The 22847-nt window shown below is 38.7% G+C and overlaps 1 protein-coding gene across 1 annotated transcript in view; it reads right to left on the bottom strand.

Moving 5' to 3' along the window:
* Positions 1-9678: 9678 nt before the first annotated feature.
* The window catches only part of LRRC40 (leucine rich repeat containing 40), a 39422-nt gene continuing 26253 nt past the window's right edge, over positions 9679-22847 (bottom strand). Inside the window, exons 11-15 of the mRNA XM_077824977.1 lie at positions 21964-22071; positions 19132-19242; positions 16344-16421; positions 13279-13464; positions 9679-10453 (exon numbers count right to left, since the gene is read on the bottom strand). Of these exons, the coding sequence (XP_077681103.1) occupies positions 10348-10453; positions 13279-13464; positions 16344-16421; positions 19132-19242; positions 21964-22071 (589 nt within the window). The 3' untranslated portion in view covers positions 9679-10347. The remainder of the gene's footprint in view (positions 10454-13278; positions 13465-16343; positions 16422-19131; positions 19243-21963; positions 22072-22847) is intronic.

The raw sequence follows: 22847 nt of genomic DNA, 5'->3' as shown, positions 1-22847 counted from the left end.
GTATTTTTTATAAATAGTAAACATATGTCTAGCCAGATCTAATGTTCAAACAGAAATTTATAAGTAGGAAACAAATTTTGCCAATTGCTGGATCAATGGCAAACATTAGTGCCAAATGTATAATACTATATGTTAGTACTGCGCCTCTTGAAAAATGTTAACTATATAAATATGATGTTCATGTGGTTATGTATTAGTTTTAATTGTCAGCCTCTGGCTGTGCATTGGTGCAGTTTCTTTTTTAATCAAGTTACTTCTCAAAGTGGATTTCATATAACTTCAGAACACAGAAGCACACAAAAGCTCTTTATGAATTCTGCTGTCCATCAAAAATACTGCCTCAAAGTTGTATATATCTTTATAAAGAAAAACATATATTGAGCTGTAATTCCCATAAAATATTTCTATCACCAGTGGTATACTAAAAGATTATAGAGAAAAAATATTTTCATAGACACCACTAAGAAAGTAAATATTAAATTTGAACTTTAGTATGTTGATTTTTTCAATGCAAATATATATGCCTTATAGAAGTAACTGTACAAGTACAGTGTTTAGTGCTGAGTCCATACTAATTAGCTGAATTATTGCAATACAGCGTGAAATACTTCATAAATTATACTTTCAAGCCTGGGACCTACACATAATAGTCTAGGCAAAAATTAATTGCTTTTGTCTGATCCTTTTAGCTGATTACCTGTAAGCTTGTGAAACAGAGAAGATAATTTTAGATAGTGATGTTCCTCAAATAAAAGCAGTGAGTGGTGGGTGGCAGGAAAACCTAACGCTTTATTTTTGTGAATGTTTTAATTTATTTAAAATTATAGAACCTTTTCAGTAAATTTTGATCCCAATACTCCCACCATCTTATTCTGAGCCAGACTAGAATACCGCCGAGTAAGCATGGCCAAATCTAGCCCTTTGTGGGCAGCAGTCCTATTGAAATCAGTGGGACTACTCAGAGTCAGGTACAATACATCGCTAGTAAGACTAGATGACATTTAAAATATTTTCTCTCAGAGGTGTGCAAAATAAATAACAGTAGGTAAATCTTAGAACTGTGCTAAGGGGACAGGACTAGACACAGCACAAAGCTACAGTACATTGGTGTTAGTTCAGTAATCGAAATTTTAGTAATTCCTACGGCTGACAGCATGGAAAATCAATTTCTGTGCCATGGATAAGTCTACATATATTGGGTCAATCCTGTTTCTATTGAAGTCAATGGTAAAATAATTGTGACTGCTAATCGCAGCAGGAATGAGCCGCTTATGAGAGTTTTTGAAGGAAATAGATTGAGTATTGGTTTTACTAAACTTGAACATTTTTAAAAAACACAAATCACCTGAATTGTGGCTATTGTAGATTTTAAAGGTCACTGTCAAGAACATTTTAGTTAATTTGAGGTGTTTCTCTATTGCCTATGTAATACCAACAGACCCCGGTTGTTGACAGGCAGGATCGAACTGGGGACTTCTGGAGCTTAATGCATGAGCTAAAAGTCAACTCCTCTTAGCTAAGGCTGTAGAGCAGACTCAATCTCTCTCTCTCTTTAGGTGGTCTTAGTGCCACCAGATGGGACAGAACATCACCCCAGGAAGTGTGTGGGTTACACGTACACTAACTCAAGTTTTCCTTCTCCCCTCTGATTAATTTACATATTGACTAGTTTTAGTTTAATTGAAAAATATAATTAAACTGCTTTTTTTTTTTGTCAGTTTATGTAATGTCCTGTCTACTATATGGTCTTCTGTTGCTCATTAGATATTTGAGGTGGGGCTCGTTCCCTGATGAATGTTTTGAATTGTCTTATTTTGATTTCATTTATTTTCAGCTGGTATTTTGCAGCTGTTGCTATGTGACAATATGGTTGGAGATTTGGTCAGTCAGCTTCATCACAATGACAAATTGTGGTTCTGAAGGAATTGGGGACTTTGGGTGCATGGTAATGCAGGGTTAGGGCTTTTGTTTGTATTTACACATTTCCTGGTTTTAAAATGGTGACTGTTCACATCCCCTTTATTGTTTGCTTTCCACAAACATGAATGATTACATTTTTCACTGCAAAACTGGAAAGTTTATTCCAAACCTGCATATGTAAGTTCTCACAGAAAACAAATGTTCATTTTGTACAAGAAATTATTCAGGAGGCAGAAATACCATGTAACTTATCTGACTATAACTGATCCACACCGCGCTAATTCTAAATATTTACACCCAAATAGTTTGACTTTAGTTATTCTTTCAGCTAAGAAGAGTACAGAGGAGATGTCAAATTCCTCTATTTAGAGATATTCAGCAAATACATTCAAATTAGTTATTCAAGGTAAATTATTTATTCAGTTATTTGTTTCAGCCCGTGGTGCAGGAATGCAGCATCTTTAACAGTGTAACAGCTGCAGAATTGCAGAGGCCATTATTCAAATTCTCAGCATCATCAGCTATCCCTTTCATAATAAAACAGTCAAGAGATGCTCACATCCATTCTTTATGTGAAGAAATTCACTCAGTGTAAACACACTAAATGTAATACATTCTAGTCATTCTGTGGGAATTTCATTGTAATTTATTTGCATAGCTCAAATATTTCCCTTGACTTCTGCTTCTGGCAAGAAAACTGAGTAAATAAAAAGTTAGTTTTGAGTCACGTTGTAACATTACCTACTACAGAATGGGATGCAGCCAACCATCCGTCCCCTAAGCAAAACTAGAAGACAGACTCCTGAAGCATGTTGCAAAATTAATTAACTATTAATTAATTAATTGTAGGCTTTTTTTTTTTTTTTTAAAACAGAGACAAGTGGGTTGACAAGGGTTCTACCCTATGGAGCCTACAAACTACACAGACAACATAACAAAGAAAGATGTAGGATAACAAAAGCCAAGTGATCTTTAGTGTGTTGTTTGTGCCACATTTTGTTCTGATGGATTTCTGAGGTCCTCTTTTTATTACATACACTGATTATGCCAATGTGGTTTGTAAGCCTGAGTGTTACAAGATATTGTGGCAAGATGGCTGATTTTAGTTTGGTGGGTCCTGTGCTTTTCTTGGCAGGGAGCTAAGATGCCACCCTTTGCCTCTGCTCTTAGGTGCCAAGGGTCCCACTACTAGCCCAGGAAGGCAGTAGAGGAGGGAGGCAGGGGAGGGGTCTGAGTTTTTTCCTCGCTCTGAGTCCCAGCCTCTCTCAACCCCTGTGGGTTTCTTGCCCTCGGTCCTTAGATGCTCAGGGGGAAGGGAGTCTCCCTGGCCTGCTGGGCAGGGTCTCCCTTACTCCAGTTCTCAGATCTTCCAAATCTCACAACACATCTCAGTGAGTGGGTCCTCCTCTTCTGGCTGCTTGATGCAGGGGGTTTTATTAGGTTCCTAACAGGGCCTTAATTGACTGCAGGTGCTCCAATTAACCTGCAGCCACCTTCCCTAGTCTACAGGGAACCACGCCTTAATTAGCCTTGAGCTTATCTATCTAGCACTCTCCCACTGCTCTTTGGCCCTCCTGTATCACAATATACAAGTAGCTTTTTTGTTCTCCCTACCTCTCCTCTAGCTCTTTCTTGTCCACTGTATAGTTGGCTAGGTCTAGATCTGCATTTGGAGACTTTAACTTCCCCCTTAATTAATGAAGTCTTTGTTGGGAGTAAAACTAGACATTCCAGTGGAACCTCTATCACATTTAAGCCTTATACTGCAGATTTTGGAGACAACGGAAGCTTGGCTAAGTAAAAGAGCTTTTCCTGATAAGTGAGCAGGAGTTCAGGCTTTTCATTCAGACAGTAGTTAAGCTTCAAGATGTGTCTTCCTCACCCCCCCCAAAAAGCAAGCATGATTCTCTTTGTATTTTGTTGTATTTATATACAAATTGGCAGAGGGGAAGCTTATATTTTGAGCAACGAAGGAAGTCTTCGTTGTGGCTAATTAGGATGTGGTATTCTTGTTTTGATGTAACACACCTTTTGTCTTTTCTGGAGAGATTCAGTAGATGCAGTTAGGAAGTAACATATTATACGTATACCTTGGTTCAGCTATCTTGTTAAATTTGAGATTCTAGGGCAGGTACTGCCAGCGGATGAATAGCATATATATGACGTGGTTATTTTCATGTTTAGTCAATGAGTTCTGAGGCAGGCAGCTGTGATCTCAAAATTGCATCTAGCTTCCTGCCTCCCAGCTATTAGATAGTACACACTACACCATGTGCTTTCATATCAAGTACACAATAGCTAAAGCTCCGGAATTATTTCTTTTAGCTACTAAAGACCATGACTGAAACATGGTATTTCAGAAATAAAACCAGAAACTCCAAATTGCCTTTGGAACTTCTACCCTTTTCAATTCCCAGCTTCCTGTGGGCTTTCAGCTGTGCTAAATTTTTTGTTCCCATGGTAACACTTCTGCTAGCCCTAAAACTGTGACACTGCTTTTTAGGTTTCTGCACAACAAAGCTCATCTAGTGCTCCTCAAGTAAAGGTTAGATTAAAAGTGCAGGGCATTGCTACAATTCCCTTGTTCTGGTTTTACAGCAGCTGTTAAGGAACACAAAATGGTTACTATCACAGTTCACATGGCATGTCACTGTACAGAAACTAGAAGTTATTGTGGTTTCAACTCCCAAACACCACTATGAAAATGTATAACAAAAGTATCAACTGTATCTCAGCCAAACCTGTACAGTATTTAGCCAATGCAACAGTAACTCCCCAATCTACCATATTTACAGATAGTCATATAAAATTGGTTCAAGAAAGGGCACAACCCACTTTTGTGTTTCCAGTTTTATACAGAACCCCCTATCCAGATTTTTGGGGTTTAGGTTAGTTTCTCTTAAGCTTGTTCTGAGCCTAAAGCTCTTCTTTCCCCAGTTGCATCCAACTAGTTGATGCCACAGCTGGAATTGAGTACTGGCCAACAACCTCTGGCCACAGGTCATTCTCAGAATAGGAGAAATATCTAAAGAGACAAGACCACAGGAGACTCAATGCATTTCCTAAAGAAGTCTCCAGTCTCAATAACAATTCTTTACCCATTCTGTTTTTGTGTTTTATTATAATTAAAGATTTAACCTTTCAAGTATATTTTCATTCACTGAAATGTATTTTCTAACAAGCCAGATTTGTAAAAATATATCTCTCCCTTTATTTATCACAATCCCTCTCCTTTGTGCAATTATATTACAGCCTGATCTACTGAGAGGCTACTCAAACTATAACTAAGGTGGCTTCTTGACAGTGTCTCTACTCTGTTTATACACAGGGACAATTTTAAGGAAGTTCACTACTGACATGTAAAATAGAAATCTGCCAGCTGTTTGTTGAATTTCCCAGGCTGAAAAAGCACAGGCAGATGTTACTAGGTTTTCTGAAAATTAAGAAACTTGCAAAAAATTGCTTTAGCTCATTTGGTTATTTTTACAGCTACAAACTCATTCTATGAGCACTTCCCCGAGTATCAGTAATTCTTGACAGTTCAAAAGCATCTGACCATAATAAACTGTTAAAAGGATTGAACGTAATATGTTTAGGAAATCTGGTTGCTGCTGATATTACTATGTACTACTCACATTACATCTTGCTCCTGCTTGTAACTCTAGCCAATCCCTGTTATTCAGCTTATGTGGTCAGATGTGTATTTTGTGCATTAGTAAAGAAAAAGTGATGATTGAGTTTATTTTCACAAACCATAGTTTCTCTTTCTATCCTGTACAAGTGAACATTCAAAAGAAGCATAGGACCTGATTATGCCACAGGCTACATGTCCCAACTCCCAGGGAAGTCAGTGGGAGTTTAGGGTCATATCCATTAGCTCAATTAGCTTTGCAATATGTGCCACCCATCTTCCTAACTAGAAGAGGGTACTGTCAACTTCCGTAAAGTTAGCTTGTGAATGTACTGGGTACAGCCTCCATTCACCTCATGCTCAGAAGTTACCATGCAAACCCAACTGGAACTAAAGTAAACATTAATATAACCACCCGTCTGTAATTTTGTGTCCTGTTATGAAGATTGGCAGTCGCCAACAGTGGGCTTTGAATTGGCCATCCAAGAGTGAGATGTACTTACTAGCTTTTCATTTTCTGTGTCTTGGCTTTTTATATTTTAAACTTCCAAATGTAAGTGTTAAAATAAAATAGTCATCCAGTCAATTTTAGATTTCAAATAAGTGGAATTTCAAATAAAGTTATACATTTTGCTTTCTTGTTAACCAGATTTGTTTATTTCACTGTACTGTAAATATGAGCTAAACATAAAAACAATGATGCAACTTTCAGGCCAGTACTTTGGATTGGATATTAATTGAGTTGGTCTTTTTATGACTCCAGTTTTGGTATGCTTAATAAATGGCCTTACAGCCATATGTCTGCAGCACAACAGTGACACCCAGAGGCCAGGCATGTAACCAGAGCTCCTTTTCCTCAGAGTGGCAGTTTGAATTTTGATCAGACCTCAATGAAATTACACCTTTGCAAAAGTAAATTCTCAGAAGATATTATTTGATACTTACAGCATTTTAAACAGTTCCTTGTTTTGTTAGAAATTCCTTGGCAATCCTTATGAGCATTAATAGCCTCAGACAATTCAAGCAGATATTCTGTATAGTAATGCACGCCATTTCATTGCATATAGTATTTACTTGCTCCCTTGTAAAGTATTTAATGAAGAATCACCAACAAGCCACAACAGTGCAGCACAAGAGGCTTGATCTTTATCAATTGGGGCCTTTTAGGCCTCTTTGCTAGCCTAAGTGGGTTTACTCTGAAATCATGGTCAAAACAAAGACTTATGTTTTCTACTTGTGAGTACTGTATCCAGTTCAAAACCAACAGCTTACTTTATTAAAAATTTTACCATTTTATAAAAGACATGTTTAATTATGGAGATGGCTGTATTGTAATTAATATTTTGAGATAATTGTGATATTGAGCTTAAATTATATACAAAAGTCATTTTTGTATGTGTTAAAAAGATTGCTATATTACAAATGACTAACTGTACTTTTCAGTTTAATTACAGTATTGATGTAAATAAAGCTGAATGAAGAAATATTTACTACTTTATTAACATAGATTGTGAATGTATTTAATGTTTTTGCAGTATAAGGACTTACTGAACTTGAAAGCTGCTTCATTTTATGTGCAAAAAGGTACTTTAAAACTATATTTTAAATCTATTGATTCAGTGAAATCAATTATCTTGTTAGTTAATTTGCACATGCAAGTTGTATCCTTCCAGTTTTATTTTATGTATTGACACTAATTGGTAAGGTGCATATTGTGTTTAGGATGCATTTTGCAGATGCTTTCTGTACATAAAAAAATACAGGGACTAAAACAATGCTGTGCAGTGTATAGCAGAGCCATTTTTCGGCTTTGGTGTACCAACTTTTTCAGTATTTAAGAAGTGTTTTGAATAACATTAAAAAAGTCTCTTTATTGTACAAATAATAAAAATGTCACCTTATTGTAACTAACTTTTGTCATCTTTTAATATAAGAAGGGATATCAATTATCCAAAAGTAAATAATTTTACTGCTGTGTCGTCTGGCTTATGGAAAGAATTGTTGGTCTCTATCTAGTTCCTTTTAAACTGCTGTTTAATACGTTGTTTGATTTAATGAGAAGAAAAAAGTAGTGAAGATAAAGATGCAGTTATCAAAGCTTCACTAAATATTTATTTACTAAATATATAACCTGAGGGGGTAATGGTTGAGACTCTGCCATTAGTTTTAATTGCCACAGTTAATTTAAAAAGTTCAGAGTAAAAAAAACCAAACGCATACCCAAACTTGCCAGTATACTCCCATCATTCAGCAAGTGTTCGAGTATTCTTCTGGGGAGGTATCATACAGTAGAACCTCAGAGTTCTGAACTGCCCAGTCAACCACACACCTCATTTGGAACTGCAAGTATGCAATCAGGCAGCAGCAGTAGAGACAAAAAAAAAAAAAAAAGCAAATACAGAACAATAGTGTGTTAAATGTAAATTATTAAAAAAAATTGAAGGAAAATTTAAAACAAGTTGAAACTGGTTTTGTGCTTGTTTCATTTAAGTGAAGATGGTTAAAAGCAGAATTTTATTTTTCTTCTGTATAGTGAAGTTTCAAACTGTATTAATTCAGTGAAAAGGAGGACTTGTGGCACCTTAGAGACTAACAAATTGCTTTGAGCATAAGCTTTCGTGAGCTACAGCTCACTTCATCCTATGCTCAGATAAATTGGTTAGCTTCTAAGGTGCCACAAGTACTCCTTTTTTTTTTTGCGAATACAGACTAACAGGGCTGCTACTCTGAAACCTGTCATTAACTCAATGGTTAGTTGTAAACTTTTGAAAGAACAACCAAAATGTTTTGTTTAGTTACGCACAACCTCCATTTCCAAAGTGTTCGAAACTGTGAGGTTCTACTGTAAAATTATCACAACTATATGAAGAAAAGCTACAGACACTGAATTTTAGACCTTCAGGTGCTATATAGAATGTTCTTTGTATAGAAGCTGGAAGAGTGCCTCAGTTATCTAAATATTAGACTTGATACAGCTATAAAATGCTGGGTACCATTCATTCAAATAAGGGCAACTTTGGCCTTCAACCATTAGCCTTCCCACATAAATACAATGTCATTTGACTTGGGTGGGTTTTTTTCCTTTTGGATGGGGCTATGTCTTAGTAACATCTATGGGTGGGTTTTTTTCCTTTTGGATGGGGCTATGTCTTAGTAACATCTACTCAAAAGCCCAACTTCCTTGTCCTTTCCTATTGCTAGGTAGTGTTATGTGCCAGCTGTTTGCTGTCCTCCCTCTCCAGAAGGAGTTACATTACAGTGCTGTTGCATATACAGTGTATTGTGATAATTTATGATGAAAGGTGCTCATTAAATGTAAGACATTAGGGATGGGTAGATTTACTTTGTCTTAATTTTGGACCCACTCAACCATCATTGGGTTGAAAGTTTTTAATTGGAGTAGCTTTTTAATTTTGCTGTTGGATAGGAGAGATGGGGAAGGGAGAAAGAGAAAAGTGTTGAATGAAAGCATAGTTTATACACACCATACATAATATACAGGATATCCACTTTAGCTGTCTTCTAATGACATGAGCAGGGTGAATGGGGCAAGAGGTCGCTTTTCTATTCCTAATAATCAGCACAGGATTCTCTTTAGGTATAAGATCTCATTTTCTTTTAAGTTCAATCAGGGCGGCGGGGGAAATGGGTTGCAATTAGAAGAAAAAGGCTTGGAAAAATTACTTTTGCAAGCCAAGGTAGGTAGAGATGTTCACCCATTCCTAATGTATGTTCTGTAGTTTAGTCTGTAAGAATTAAAAGCCATCTGACCTCCAGTACAATACTGAATTCCCTTGAAAATATGGCCTTAAAAACGTGGCAGCTATCAGTCTTCAATACAGTTTGGAAGTGAAGTGTTCAAAGAAAAGTCATTGCAAACCACCATGGGACCAATTTTGATTTAGGCTACAATTTGTTGCATATAAAAGCCTAAAAAAGAGCAATGTATATACATTTACATTGCAGTTCAGATCTGACACACATATCCCCCTACAAATTTATCACCAGTGTTGATGCATCTTAAGGTGCCATTTCCAGGATGAACAAACACATTTGTATGTAATATGGCAAGCATATCTAAATGTTATTGAGCTAGAGAGCTTGACTGGTACATTAAACTAAACAAAGGTAATGGTTTACACCCAACAGGAAATATTTATTTATTACTATTCGAACAAGTAGAAGTTAATCACTTTTGTAAACACATTCTTCAACACTCTTTGTAGCACAGTTCATATTGTATCGTTACCATTATTATTATAGCATTGCTGTGTTATTTAAGGTTTCAGGCATTTAACAGTCGGCAGACAGTGTGAAACACTTACCTATTTGATTAAGAGCTCACCTGCTATAAAGCATTTGGTCTCACAGCTATGGACAATACAAACCTAAGAAAATCAGAAAGTTTACTTTTTACCTTTTATGCAACCCCTTTAGTGTTCTTAAAATTAATTCATATTTTTTAAACTGAATTGTAAAAAAAAAAAAATTGCCTTTATTAATGGTAGTATCCAATGAAATCACTACATTACAAATAAAGAAAATTAGCATTGTAGTATTTTCAATTGAAATGTTGATCTGTGCAACTCTGGAAGAAAATCTGTGAGATTTTACGGATGGGCTTTTTTCTTTTTTTTTTTTTGGGGGTGGGGGGAACATGCAGAGAAAAAGCAGTCAATAGTTGACAAACAGGAAGGAAGTCAGTTAAAATGGTGTATGGCCTTTGGGTTTCTGATGGTAAAAATCTTGCTTGTATTTTGATCCATAAGCCTAACAAAAGAATAAGTGTACTCTGATCAAGTAGGAATTCGACTTTTTAGGTATTCTAGTACAGCAGCTGTTCCTTTTGCCAAAATCGCTGCTCGAGGAGTACGGAATGGATTTCCTTCTAGCAGAAGTGTCCTGGGGAAGTACAGAAATAAAAATGATTACTGTCAGTGCTTTTGCTTGTGCCAGCACATTCATACATTATGCACTTATGGCTCTTTAGAAAAATAAAAGAATCCTGCTTAAAGATGAAATAGTAATACTATGTTATGAATTTCTGCTACTCTATTTCATATTGGCATAATTCAAGTGCTAACAGTATGCCAACATATGTAGTGATGGATAGTTATATGTGCATAATATACACGTGCCCTGCAATACTGTACATTTAGGGGAACATACACTTTTTCAGTAAAACCCCAAGCCACTGGGCAGGATGGGGAAAAGAGCTTATTAAAATAAATGATAAAATCAACGTGAATAACTGGTTGTAGCATTGAGCTATGCTAAATGGCAATGTTGCCTTTTCCCAACTTAGTTGTTATGCACAGGCTCTCAGGTAAGCACAAGTCACTGGCCCTTTAAGTCCCGTCACCAGAGCACATTCCCATATATCAAGCCTTCCCCATCACCTAGGATCTGCGTCTGAACAAGTCAGATCCTTAGGCCATGTATAAATAGGGAAAAAAGATGTATTTTTATTGTGTTAACTAACATATTCAAATTCTAATCATGAACAGCATTTGTCAGCGCTACATAGGCTAGTTTTAGAGTTCACTAGAAAATTACACTCCATAAGTCTGCAAGAGTCTCATAGCCCATACATTCATGTTCTTGAAAATGTGATTATCCAATAAATCTAAAACAAAGTCACTTGTAAAATCCTGAGTCAGAAAAACAAGTATGCTGTTTACTCTGAGAAATTTGGGTGACTCAGCACCTCTTCTCAAGCCACATCAGTTCTGCCGCAGGTGGTTCCCACTTATGCCACTATGGTAAGAGAACAACTGCTATTTCTGTTGGGAAAAGTAGTGCGAGGGTTCATAACTTGGCCATTTTAAACAATGCTGAACCGAAGCTTGGTTTACAAGCTGTCTGCCCACTTGAGATTTCCATTTCATTCACAAAAATGGTTTAAATTGGTAAAGCTAGTGATAGGCTGAAGAGCGGTTATTGAAGAAGTTATTTGTCCCTGTACGACTTCAAAACCTTAATTTTAAAAATTAAATTTTATTTAATAAATTCCAAGAAGGAACACAGGACTTGCCAGACCAGTGATCCATTTAGTCTAGTTTCTTGTCTTTGTCAACTCCAGTAACATCACAGTGGTGAAATGACCAGCCCCTAGAGCAAGTTTCTATCCCAACCCTTTCATGTAGGGGTTGGATTATTCCCTGAACCTTGAGAGCTTATATTCTCAAAATGGTTATCTACTGAATCTAACCAGGGGGTTAAAGCACTCACCTGGCATGGAGGAGACCTAGGGTCTCCCACAACCAGGCATATGCCCTCCATCTCAGATGAGTGCTCTAACCACTGGCCTCTCTTTTTCACTTCCTGCACCCTGGACCTAAAAACCTTCCCAATGAAAGTTTCATTGAAACCATCCTTTCCCATGAAAAGCTTTGGTTTCAACTAACTGGCATTTTCTGACAAAAACTGTTCTGTAGAAAAATTCCTGACCAGCTCTAGTGTGTACATACATTTCCTTTTATCAATGTAAATTTGTTACCTTCCACTTTAATCACCTCCCCCCGATCTTGTATTGTGGAAAAAAATACATATTTGCTCTCAATTTACCTTCTCTGTAACAATCATTTTTTGACTTTTTTTTTTTTTTTAAATCTCTCTTCTCTAAACCAGAATGGTCCCAAATCTTTCATTCTCTCCTAATGAGGAAGCCTTGTTATGCCGCTAATAATTTGCAATCCCCATCTCTGAACGACTTGTCTCTAGTATAAACATTGAGATTGAGCAAGCAGGACTGAACAGAGTATGCCAGGTGAGGACCTAAAATTAATTTATAAAGTGCTCATATAATTTTTCAGTGTTATTTTCTATCACATTCTTTATGCACCTTAACATTTTTTTTTGGGGGGGGGGGGGTGTGCTGAAGCACAATGAGCAGAGATTTTCATGGAGCTTATACAATTATACCCAGATCTTTCTCCTGAATGCTCAAAGTAATTTAGAACCTACGAATGTAGTTGAGGAGTTCAAATTATTCCTTCCAATATGGGTTATCATACAGATGTCACCGCTGTATTCATCTGCCATCACATTGCCCATTCACCTATCTTTGTTATGAAATTCCTCAGTGGCTTTTCCAATCGTCTACTCTAAATATTGCGTCCTTTGCAAATGATGCCACTTTACTAACACCCCCCTTCCTGATCACTGATCAATATATTAAATACCAGTCTTGGTGCAGACTCTTTGGGCAGCTTACTGTGAGTCTTTTAACAAATAGCCATGGGACAAATGTCAATAAATGGGGTATTATACATGAGTCTCTGTTATGAACAATCCCTGAAGTAAGTAAAGATAAGGCAAGTTAAGAACAGACCAGCAGCTAAATTCTAAATTTTCTTAAATTTGTGGGTTTATTAAAGTTGGACTAACTGCCAAGTTTGATGCTCGAGGCCAAACGCCACATTCAGATACCCCTATGTAATGTGAGTTAGCCTCTAATGTGAAGTATAATTTTCATGTTACTCTGTTTAATAAATAGATAAATAAAATCATGAACCAAAAATTGCCTCTAGTCTCAATTAGTCGGAGAAACTATGAAAAAACTGTAGCTGCTTCACAGTTGATGACTAGAGGTCAGGCATTTTATGAATTTAGACCAACATACAAGTACACGGTTACTCTACCATTTTCCTTGTAACTAAAAAAAAAGGCCTAAAAAACAGTCATCAAAATCAAAAGTTATTGTGCAGTTTTAAAAAAAAAGTCACCTAAGATTTACGCAGTTTCCAAGTTCTGGTGGCACTTGAAGGAGGTCATTATTCTGAAGGTCTAAGGTGCCAAGCTTGTCCATCTTCCTTATTTGCAGAGGGTCGATGGATCCAACCTGATTGTTACTGAGTAGGATAGTTTCAAGTGTTGGGATGCGATAAAGAACACTGGGAAATATTTTAAACCTACCAAAAAATGAAAATAAATTCACTTAAGGAATCAAATCAGAAACACAGACATACAAAATGGATAACAAAACAGGTAACAGGTTTCAGAGTAACAGCCGTGTTAGTCTGTATTCGCAAAAAGAAAAGGAGTACTTGTGGCACCTTAGAGACTAACAAATTTATTTGCGCATAAGCTTTCATGAGCTACAGTGTAGCTCACGAAAGCTTATGCTCAAATAAACTGGTTAGTCTCTAAGGTGCCACAAGTACTCATTTTCTTAAAACAAATAACAGTGAGGTGAAAGACTAGATTTAACTGAGTTTGTTTAATAATAATCACTCATTAAAGGTGCATTTTTGGGAGGGTGGCAGTAATACTGATTAGTCTACTTGACAAACATAAAAGCAGAATATAATTTTCATGATGACTGCTCAGTGCTCATGTGACAGAGAACAAAAGGCCGGCAGCACTCATTTTGTAAAACTGAACACAGCAATGATGTCAGCTGGACATATTCCTCCTACAGTCTGAGCTAACAGTTCCTGTAAACATATTCATTACATTCCCCAACCTTAACCCTGCTTGTTTTATACCAATGAAAAATTGTCACCATTCAGATACCAACAACCACCCACCCCAAATCCCACCATACTTATGACCACTTTCTATACTAAAACAAGAGCCCTGCATTTACAGACACCATGTTTCTGGTCCATGGCACAAAGAAATTAAGTAGAAGCTTTGTTACTTGTACTGCTAAATACTAACAGCTGTATTTCTAGCATAATGCATAGCACCCAGTGATTTGGCAAAAAACTAAATCACCCCATTTTCACAGCTTGTTTTCATTAATTAAGACACAGGCAAGATTTAGTTCCAAAAAGAGTGTTTTCCTTTTAAATATTAATACAGGAAGAACCTTCAATACTGCTTAAAACCAAAACGGATCTTCACTTAGTCATTAAAAAAAACAAAAACGCAATTATAACAATCCTGTGTTAAACAGAATGCTGTTGATTGTCTTAGTGAAAGGAAAATTACTTCCACTCCACAGAATTCTATTCATTTTTTTTCTTGCTGGAAAACACTAAGATGTTACAGACCTAATCAGAGTTCACAATGGGGGTGCTTTTTAGGGGGGGGAGGGGTCTCTTTCTTCCCACTCACAGTTTTTATTCTGCTCTTTTAATGGCAACATTTTCAAGAGTCTCACTGCAGCCAGGGTGGCCAGAGACAAGGGGCGGGGGGGGTGCTTTGGGAGAGACTGTTTTTTAAAAAACTTTAAGCATAGCTTTTTGGAAACAAACAGCTTGATTGGAGCAATGGAGCCAGCCACTGGGTTTAGCCACATGTATTGCTGTGACTCCTGGAGGAAGGAATCACTAGCAAAGGCAGGAGGGGCCTGCCATTCTCTGCAGCATTCAAATGAGATGGGAATTAGAAAGGGAATAAATATGAATCAGAATCTATTTAAATCACTATTATAAATATAAAACTAGCTCTGATTATTACTAAATAACAACTATGTCTCAGGAAACCAGTGACATATATTGCTCCCTGCAAGCACCAGCCATTTGCTGCAGCAATAAGTTCTTTGAAAAATAAGCACCATATGGTGCATGCAAAAGAGTATATGCCGATAAATCCCATTGTGCTTTGTAAACTGCTTTAAAAGTTTGGCCCCAATTGGCACCAGCATAGGCAGAGAAAGCTAGCATCTCTATGAATGACAGCCTAGTACCGGGTATGTATCAGCTACTGAAGAAAGTTCCCTTACACACTGTTCACATAGGGCCTGATCCAGCAAAGTGTCGACTTTGATACATTCAAGCAAATTGACATATGGTTTCAATGAAAAAACCTGGAACAGGCACAAGGGACAATTTATATTTTCTTGTAAAACTGACCCTTTTTTAAATGGGCTGAAAATTATATTAAACTAACCAGCACCAAGCAATGCCGTTTGTGAAAGGAATCAAAATCTATACTTTCACACATTGTTTCCTGCCAAACAGACAACAAGCCGGGCAGGAGTTTGTGTTTACACTTGGTAAGAAGCAGTTTGCCCTGAAAAGTTCTCGTTGGCAATGGTGCCAAATGTTCAAGCCTGCTCCAAATCATGATAAGTAGTTTCTCCCTAAAACTATGAGGCACCACTAACTAAAACTGGGAGATGCAAGCTCATTATGAGTCAAGAAAATGAAAGGCTTTGGTAGATAGCCCAGGTCTGGAAACCTTTATCGCTGGTAAAATATGAAGTGTGAAATTCTGGCCCTATTGTCAAAACCTCCATTGACTTCAGTAGGGCCAGGATTTTACAAGAAATGTCTATCACTGAAACAGGATGAAGCCAGTGACTGGGCAGGAAACCCTCAAAAATACCCACAGACACCCTTTAAAAAAAAAAAAAAAAATCACAAGTACAGAGTATTTTTCCTATCAGGTGCCCCCCATCCCAGCATCAGTGACAGAATATTCCTGTGTTAATTATCAGCAGATGGAAGAAAAGAACACTTGCACTTGCTTAAATAAGACATGCAACCCCGTTCCTTAGTTAACATATTTGCAGAATGCTTTGAACATTTAAACATTGAACATTACTGAGGCTGGGAAAGCAGGAAAAAGGTGTTTTTCTCACTGAAAAAAACAATGAAAGGAGGTAACTAACATCTCAAATTATTCACCATTGTTTTCATTAGTGACTTGGAAACAAAACTTCTCCACTAGCAGAATCAGAACCCTAATATGAACAGGCTCAGTAGTACTGAGGAGGGAGAAGCATTGCCTTTTTTATTCTCCCATGCACATTGCTTCAAAAACACAAAGAGGATTACCACATGATGGTCTTTGACTAATTCTCATATATGTTAACAGGTCTATCTGCAAGGGTACTTACCTATTAAAGCAAAGATTTATTATTTGCAGTCTTATCAGAGCTTCCATTTCCTCAGGTAAAGATGTCAAAAAGTTATTTCTGAATTGTAAACAAAGAAAAGCAGCATTTACTAATCTTTAGCAAATTTAAGGTTTTCCAGAAAGCAAAATTTGCTAGTCTGTCCTTGAGCTGATGTTACTAACAACATGCTAAACCAGTCAACTGCCTTGTGGGTATGCCAAAACCACAGTCAGTACAGATGGGCATTGAAATCTTTCTTTCTTTAGCATTTGATTGTAATCAGGTCACCGCCATAATTTCAATATAGCATTTATATAGTACCGTAAGGTGTACCCAGCACTGTACAATGGTCAGTGTGACCTATAAAGAACCCCCCAAGGAACTTATGGACTAAAACCATATGTAGTTACAGTTCAGAACATTTCAGTCAAAGTGTGCAAAGAGCTGGCATCCCCCACCCCACCTCTAACATAGAACATACATACAATGACATTGCCCAAATCCACCCTCTTTCTTAAAAGGTTTTCAGGAGCTTCTTAAATGAGAAGAGAAAGGGGGGTTGAGGAGAAAAAAATGGGCCATTTCATATATAGTACTCAAGTAAGGGGGACCAATCACTGAGGGCCATTAAATGTTTCACAGTCTTAGAGTAACCAATCTGCCCTCACTCCCTTCCTGGGGCACTCAGCCTGGTTCCCTCACCATCAGCCACCTCACATGGTCTTACCCATCCCTGCAACTTGCAGTCTAACTCTTCCTCCCTCTTCAGCAGCACATACATTTAAGCCAACTTGTTTTAATTTAACTAAGCCAATGCAAGCTGCTGTGTCTGGCTACTTTTCACTTTGCCCTATACCCTGGTAATAAGTGCCAATGACAATTCTACCACCTTGAATGAACACCCTGAGAAGTTATGGAGATTAAATGTATCCATCTGAATAACAATAAGGAGCCTACTGGAAGTTACTGAAGCCACTACAAATATAGTTGCCCAAGGACACACTCCAAGCTTATTAATCTCTAGTCCTGAGGGAATTCTGCACCAAAAAAATAAAAATTTTGCCCAGAATATTTTAAAATTCTGCAAATTTTACTTGTCAATAAATAAATGTGGCTCCAGCATGGCAGTGCGGAGCACAGGCCAGTGGTTGCATTGAGGTGGGAGATCACCTTGAAGCTCCCACCTCCCCAGGTACAGGGACCTGGCAGTGAGGCTACACCCAACCCTGACACAGTGCAAGGGTCGGGCCTGCCCCAGAAACATCCTGGTGCCCAGCCCCTTCTGTGCCAGGTGCACCAGGTGTGAATGGGCAGGCTCAGCCCAGCAGAATCCAAGGGTGGACGGGCTTATCATGGGGGGATCCAGGTGTGGGGTGAGAAGTTTCTGTGGGGGAAATCTGGATGCGGGCGGTTCAGTGGTAGATATGGCTGCAAAGGGGCTTGTTGGGAGGAGGGGTTCCAGGTGCAGGGGCAATGGGAGTCTGCAAGGGATCCAGGTGAAGGTGGTTGGAGCTCAGCGGGGGAGGGGGGGAGGGGTGTTGCTGTGGGGAGCTCAGAGGAGGATCTGAATGCTGGAGGAGTGGGGTTGATGGGATGGGGGTCAAGGTGTAGCTGGTTGAGGCTCAGTAGGGTGGATGTCTGGGGGGTGGAGCTTGTCAGGAGGGATCCAGGTGTAGGGGGGTGGGGCTTGTCAGGGTGAGGGTTCGATGGGCCTGCTTAATGGGGGAGCCCCAGCTGCTGCTCAGGGGACTCTGCATGCTGGGCTCCCACTTCCCCCCGTGATTTCCCTATCACCTTTTCTTCCCCATCTCATCTCCCTCCCCCACTACCCCATGCCTCATCCTCCTCCCCTCACTCCAGGGGTGCTGAAAGCCATTGAACCAAGCTGTAAAGCCTGTATATAATGGAAACCACTTCAAGCCAGGGGATGTGGCAGCACCCCCGCACTGCTAGTTCCAGCACCTATGCCTCACTCCCACATTCCCCTCCCCCTGTCCTATTCCACCCCGCCCTTCCTTCCCCACTGCCTCTTACCCCCACCCTCTCACCCCCCCTTCCCTCATTTCCCCCACCCCACCACAGGCACTCACCGTTGCAGAGAAAAGAGGAAGGCTCCTAGCAAGGAAGAGCTTGACTGGCACTAGAACCCAGGAGGCAGCGATCAGCTGCAGAGTCAGAGGAGCCCACACAGCCTCCTTCAGCTGGGCAGCTCTGCGCTTGTAGAAATGGGGGGAGGGGGAGCCAGTGGCATGTAACCCTGTGTGTTCCCCCACGCCTCGCCTCTGCTGGGGGGGCAATCCCCCCCTCAAAAAACTGCACCCATGGTCGCACCCCCACATGGCTTCCCTTTGCTTCCCTGCTGTTTTCTGCAGGGAAGCACAGGAATTCTGCAAGAGGAGTGTTTTCTGCGAGTACGCAGTGCCGCAGAATTGTCCCAGGAGTAATGCTCAGAGAGAATAACTGTTTGGTACTGCTGTCACAACTGCCCTTAAGGCTCTTTTCTCAGAGTCACTTAAACTTCATGAGAGCCTTTACATCCCTGATGCAGAGCATTTCAGACAGATCACGTCTTATTTACTTAGAGCTTGCCCACTTGATCAATTTTCAATGATTAGGTTTAGGCTACCTGATCACCATCCAACTCCAAGCCTGCCAACTGTTCAACCATCAAAGAAACAATTAGGAAAATTAAAGATTATTGCAGTACTGCAATACTGTACCAAGAGATGGTTTAAAAAGGCATGAAAAGAAATTACTCTAAAAGGAAGTCCAGCAAAACATCACAAACCTGATATCCAAGTGTGTCAATTTATGAAGTACACAGAGCTCCAGGGAAATGGAGGAGAGCTTATTGAAGCCAAGATTGACATCACAGACTGATTCTTTCAGCTCCACAATCCTGCAACCCATTACAAATAAAGTTTCTTACTTGAGTAAAACATCTCCCTTTTTATTAAAAAGAAAAGGAGTACTTGTGGCACCTTAGAGACTAACAAATTTATTTGAGCATGTAGCTCACGAAAGCTTATGCTCAAATAAATTTGTTAGGGTCTAAGGTGCCACAAGTACTCCTTTTCTTTTTGCGAATACAGACTAACATGGCTGCTACTCTGAAACCTCCCTTTTTATTGTGTGTGTAATTTATAAAAATCAACTTTCTTTTTATGGAACTTTCATTGATACATCAGGTATTTTCTGTGCTCTTTGGGATTTCAGTGGCAGTGTTGGCAGGAGGAAAATAATGGGAGATGCACTTATGCAAGTGGACTGTCCTTGAGGCTTATATTTTAAAGCCAAGACAAAAGCCCACAGTTAACTTTCTAAGGTTGCCCTCACTCATCCAAATGTCAGGGTTTACTATTAAAGTGCAGTCAGGAAACAAAATATTTCAGAAAGCTGTGGCAAAAACAGACTGGACTTTCACGGTTAACTTCCACACTGTAAATGCTGTTTTACTAAAAAGGCACCGAAGAGTCACTCTTCTTATTAGCCACAATGAAATGCAATAGCTTGTTTCAATGTTGAAATTAAATTCCAGTCTTTCATTGAATCATTATTGTGAATTACAGAGAACATTGTATTTGTTCCTCTTGTAAGCAGTGTGCTGAGATAATTTTGGACATTGATGTGAACTATTTGGAAGTTCATGAAGTTAATTGAAATCCTACAGATTAAGGCCTTACTTTAACCAATAAGGAAGGTAATTAACATGCAGAGTATTCATCTCTCCAAATTGTGATTTCTCCTGAAATTCCTTCCTGTCAAGCAGCTATTCACATACATGGTTCACCTACCCCTTCCTCCCGCAATCTTTAATACAGTGACTAAACAAATGGGGCTGTTTACACACAGACACAAACACTGGTTTAATGAACTGATTTTTCTACAGAATTCTAGGAATACACTTGCATTGAAGAGACAGTTTCGTTTAGGAAATAGAACAAAATGACTGTCCCTATCAGTTGTATTTGTTTTTGTTCAGAGCCTAGTACAATGGAGTCCTCGTCCATTATAATGGCTCCTGGGCACTAGTGCAATACAAATAAATAACAGGTCTATGTACAGACATGCAGGCATATATGATTATTATATATTTATATTACAGTGTTGCTTCGAGACCCCAGTTAGGATCACAGCCTTATTGTGCTAGGGCTGTACAAACATATGAATAGATGGTCCCTTCCCAGAAGAGTTTATAAGCATTCATGCAGCGCTCAATTCAACAGCTTCTACTCAAGTGATATTCCCATTTAAGATAATTTTTGTTTGAATAAGGACTGCAAGATCAAAACTGTGGTATGTATGCAAAATACAGTATAACAGCAAGAAACTAGCTAACATATAGAACCAAGAGCGAATGTTATTTCGTTCACATTTTTGGGTGTCTAGGTACTGCAGCTTATATACTCTGTTTGTCAGAATGCAAGGATAGGTGTTCTTCTTACCAGATAATATTTTTTATTTTACTGTAGCCCTAATCAGGATTGTGGCTCCTCCTTCCCTTGGGTGGGCTCTCTTCCTGACTGTTCATCTCTGCCTCACTGCATGGATGATAGCTTGGCAGTTCTGATCTGTGGCTCCTAGCTTGAGCCACAAGGATATTGTGCCAGATAGGGGAGTCAATTTCAGTAGCTCTCAGCTCCCCTGTTCAGCATCAGGTTAGAATATCTTAATTCAAATCCCTCCTGAAAACTCACTTCTTTCTTGAGGCCCACAAGCAGTAACTCATGTTGTAAAAAAGATATCACTGTGCTATTAAATAAATTAGAATTAAGCGCATTCTTATGTCGTCTGTTTAGTCTGTCATCTCCTTGGGGCAGGGATCATATCTTCCTTTTTATCTAGTACAGCACACTCTTAAGTGCTTTACAATTAAAAGACTGTGTTGCTCCCACTAAAGTTATTGCAATGCTTTGCATGGACTTCCATTGAGGTAGAATGAAGCCCAATAATATCTAGTGCTACAGTACTAGTGGTTTCATGCTTGGAGAGTCTGCCAGACTATCACTGAAGGGGGGAAATGTTGAAATTATTTATGCTTGCAGGAAACACTAAACTGGAGTACCTGCAAAAGTTGCATTTTAAGTTGGACCTCATCTATAGCACACAGCTGTCAGCTCTCAAAGCACTGGATCCACACAAATTATTTCTTTGGATAGGAAAAGGTGAACCACTTTGTGGTGATAACAATGAACAATCCTACAGATTCAACAAACTGGTCAACTGGCTGTACTGTATTTTTATTATGTGAAGTGTCACTGAAGTATCCCCTCATTTGTTTCAACAACACTTAGCAAAGCAAAAAAATAAAAACACACACACACGCATGTGGGTAATGAAAGTATTACTCTCCTAGCTATGCTTCTTTCACCTACAATTAGCATCTAGGTCAAATACCTGCACGCTACTCGGAATAAGCAAAGTCCTTTTTAAGAAAAGGTGCAATTCCCTTATTCATAGCATCATAACATAAAATACATCTTGAAGTAGAAATTAAGATATGGAGTAAATATTCTTGGCAACAAGGTTAAAAACACAACATTTTAATACATTGCAGAGGGACAAAGAGAGAAAAGAATTATTAGGATATGGAATGACATCTACCAAGGAGCAACTGTACCTTTTTGGAATTTCATTCAGCTGATTCTTGCTGAAGTTTACAGTAGTGACCGAATTGCTTCCGACTGCATTAAATATTTCATCAGGAATCACAGCTGCTCGTTTCTCACTAAACAAAAAGCATCTTATTTAGCAGAGTAACATGAACATGTCAATTATTCTCTCTTCATTAACTGGACATTCTTCCTCTTTTAGAAGATAATCAACAGAAAAATGTACTGAAATGTGGATGTTTTTGAATTCCGCTTAACCCAAAGGCTATCAGAACATGGTGCCATGGTACCTCGTGCATAGGCAATTTTATCACCTCATGCTGTGATCCTGACCTGTTGTCAGACCTTAAAAGATAAGCAGTCTTAGGCCAGATCAATACCTCAAACATGTAAGTGCTGGAGGAAAAGATGCTGGGACTACCGAGGTGTCACTCTTACCTCACAACCAATGCCCCAGTATAGTGCCACAGGGTCCCTGATGCTAGAGTTGTTATCTTTCAGATGAGAAATAAAGCTGAATTTCTGAACATTTGTGGTAATTAAAGATCCCATGGCACTTTTCATTAGAAAAAGGGCATTAACCCTATTGTTCTGGTCCTATTCCAGCTCCAATAATTACATTGTGCACACACCTGCAGCTTCCAATGGATGTGGTATTTTTTTCCCACTTCGTCGCCTAACCTGTGAAGCATTGCTTCCATTTCCAAAAGTAGTTGAAGAGATTCCTTACAAACCACAAAGGGGTTTTGGGAGGGTAATTTCTTCATGTTTCTAAAACACTTGAGATCTGATAACAGGTGCTAAAAGTGTCTGATGCATTAACATTTCAGTGAGCTTTAAAGAAACTCTACCATGCTGGTTACAGGGCACGCAAAATAAAAAGATACAGAAG

This window comes from Eretmochelys imbricata, chromosome 8 (assembly GCF_965152235.1).
Source record: "Eretmochelys imbricata isolate rEreImb1 chromosome 8, rEreImb1.hap1, whole genome shotgun sequence".
NCBI lineage: Eukaryota > Metazoa > Chordata > Testudines > Cheloniidae > Eretmochelys > Eretmochelys imbricata.
Note: the sequence above shows the minus strand (reverse complement) of the source record. Positions and strands in the feature narration are given on the sequence as shown.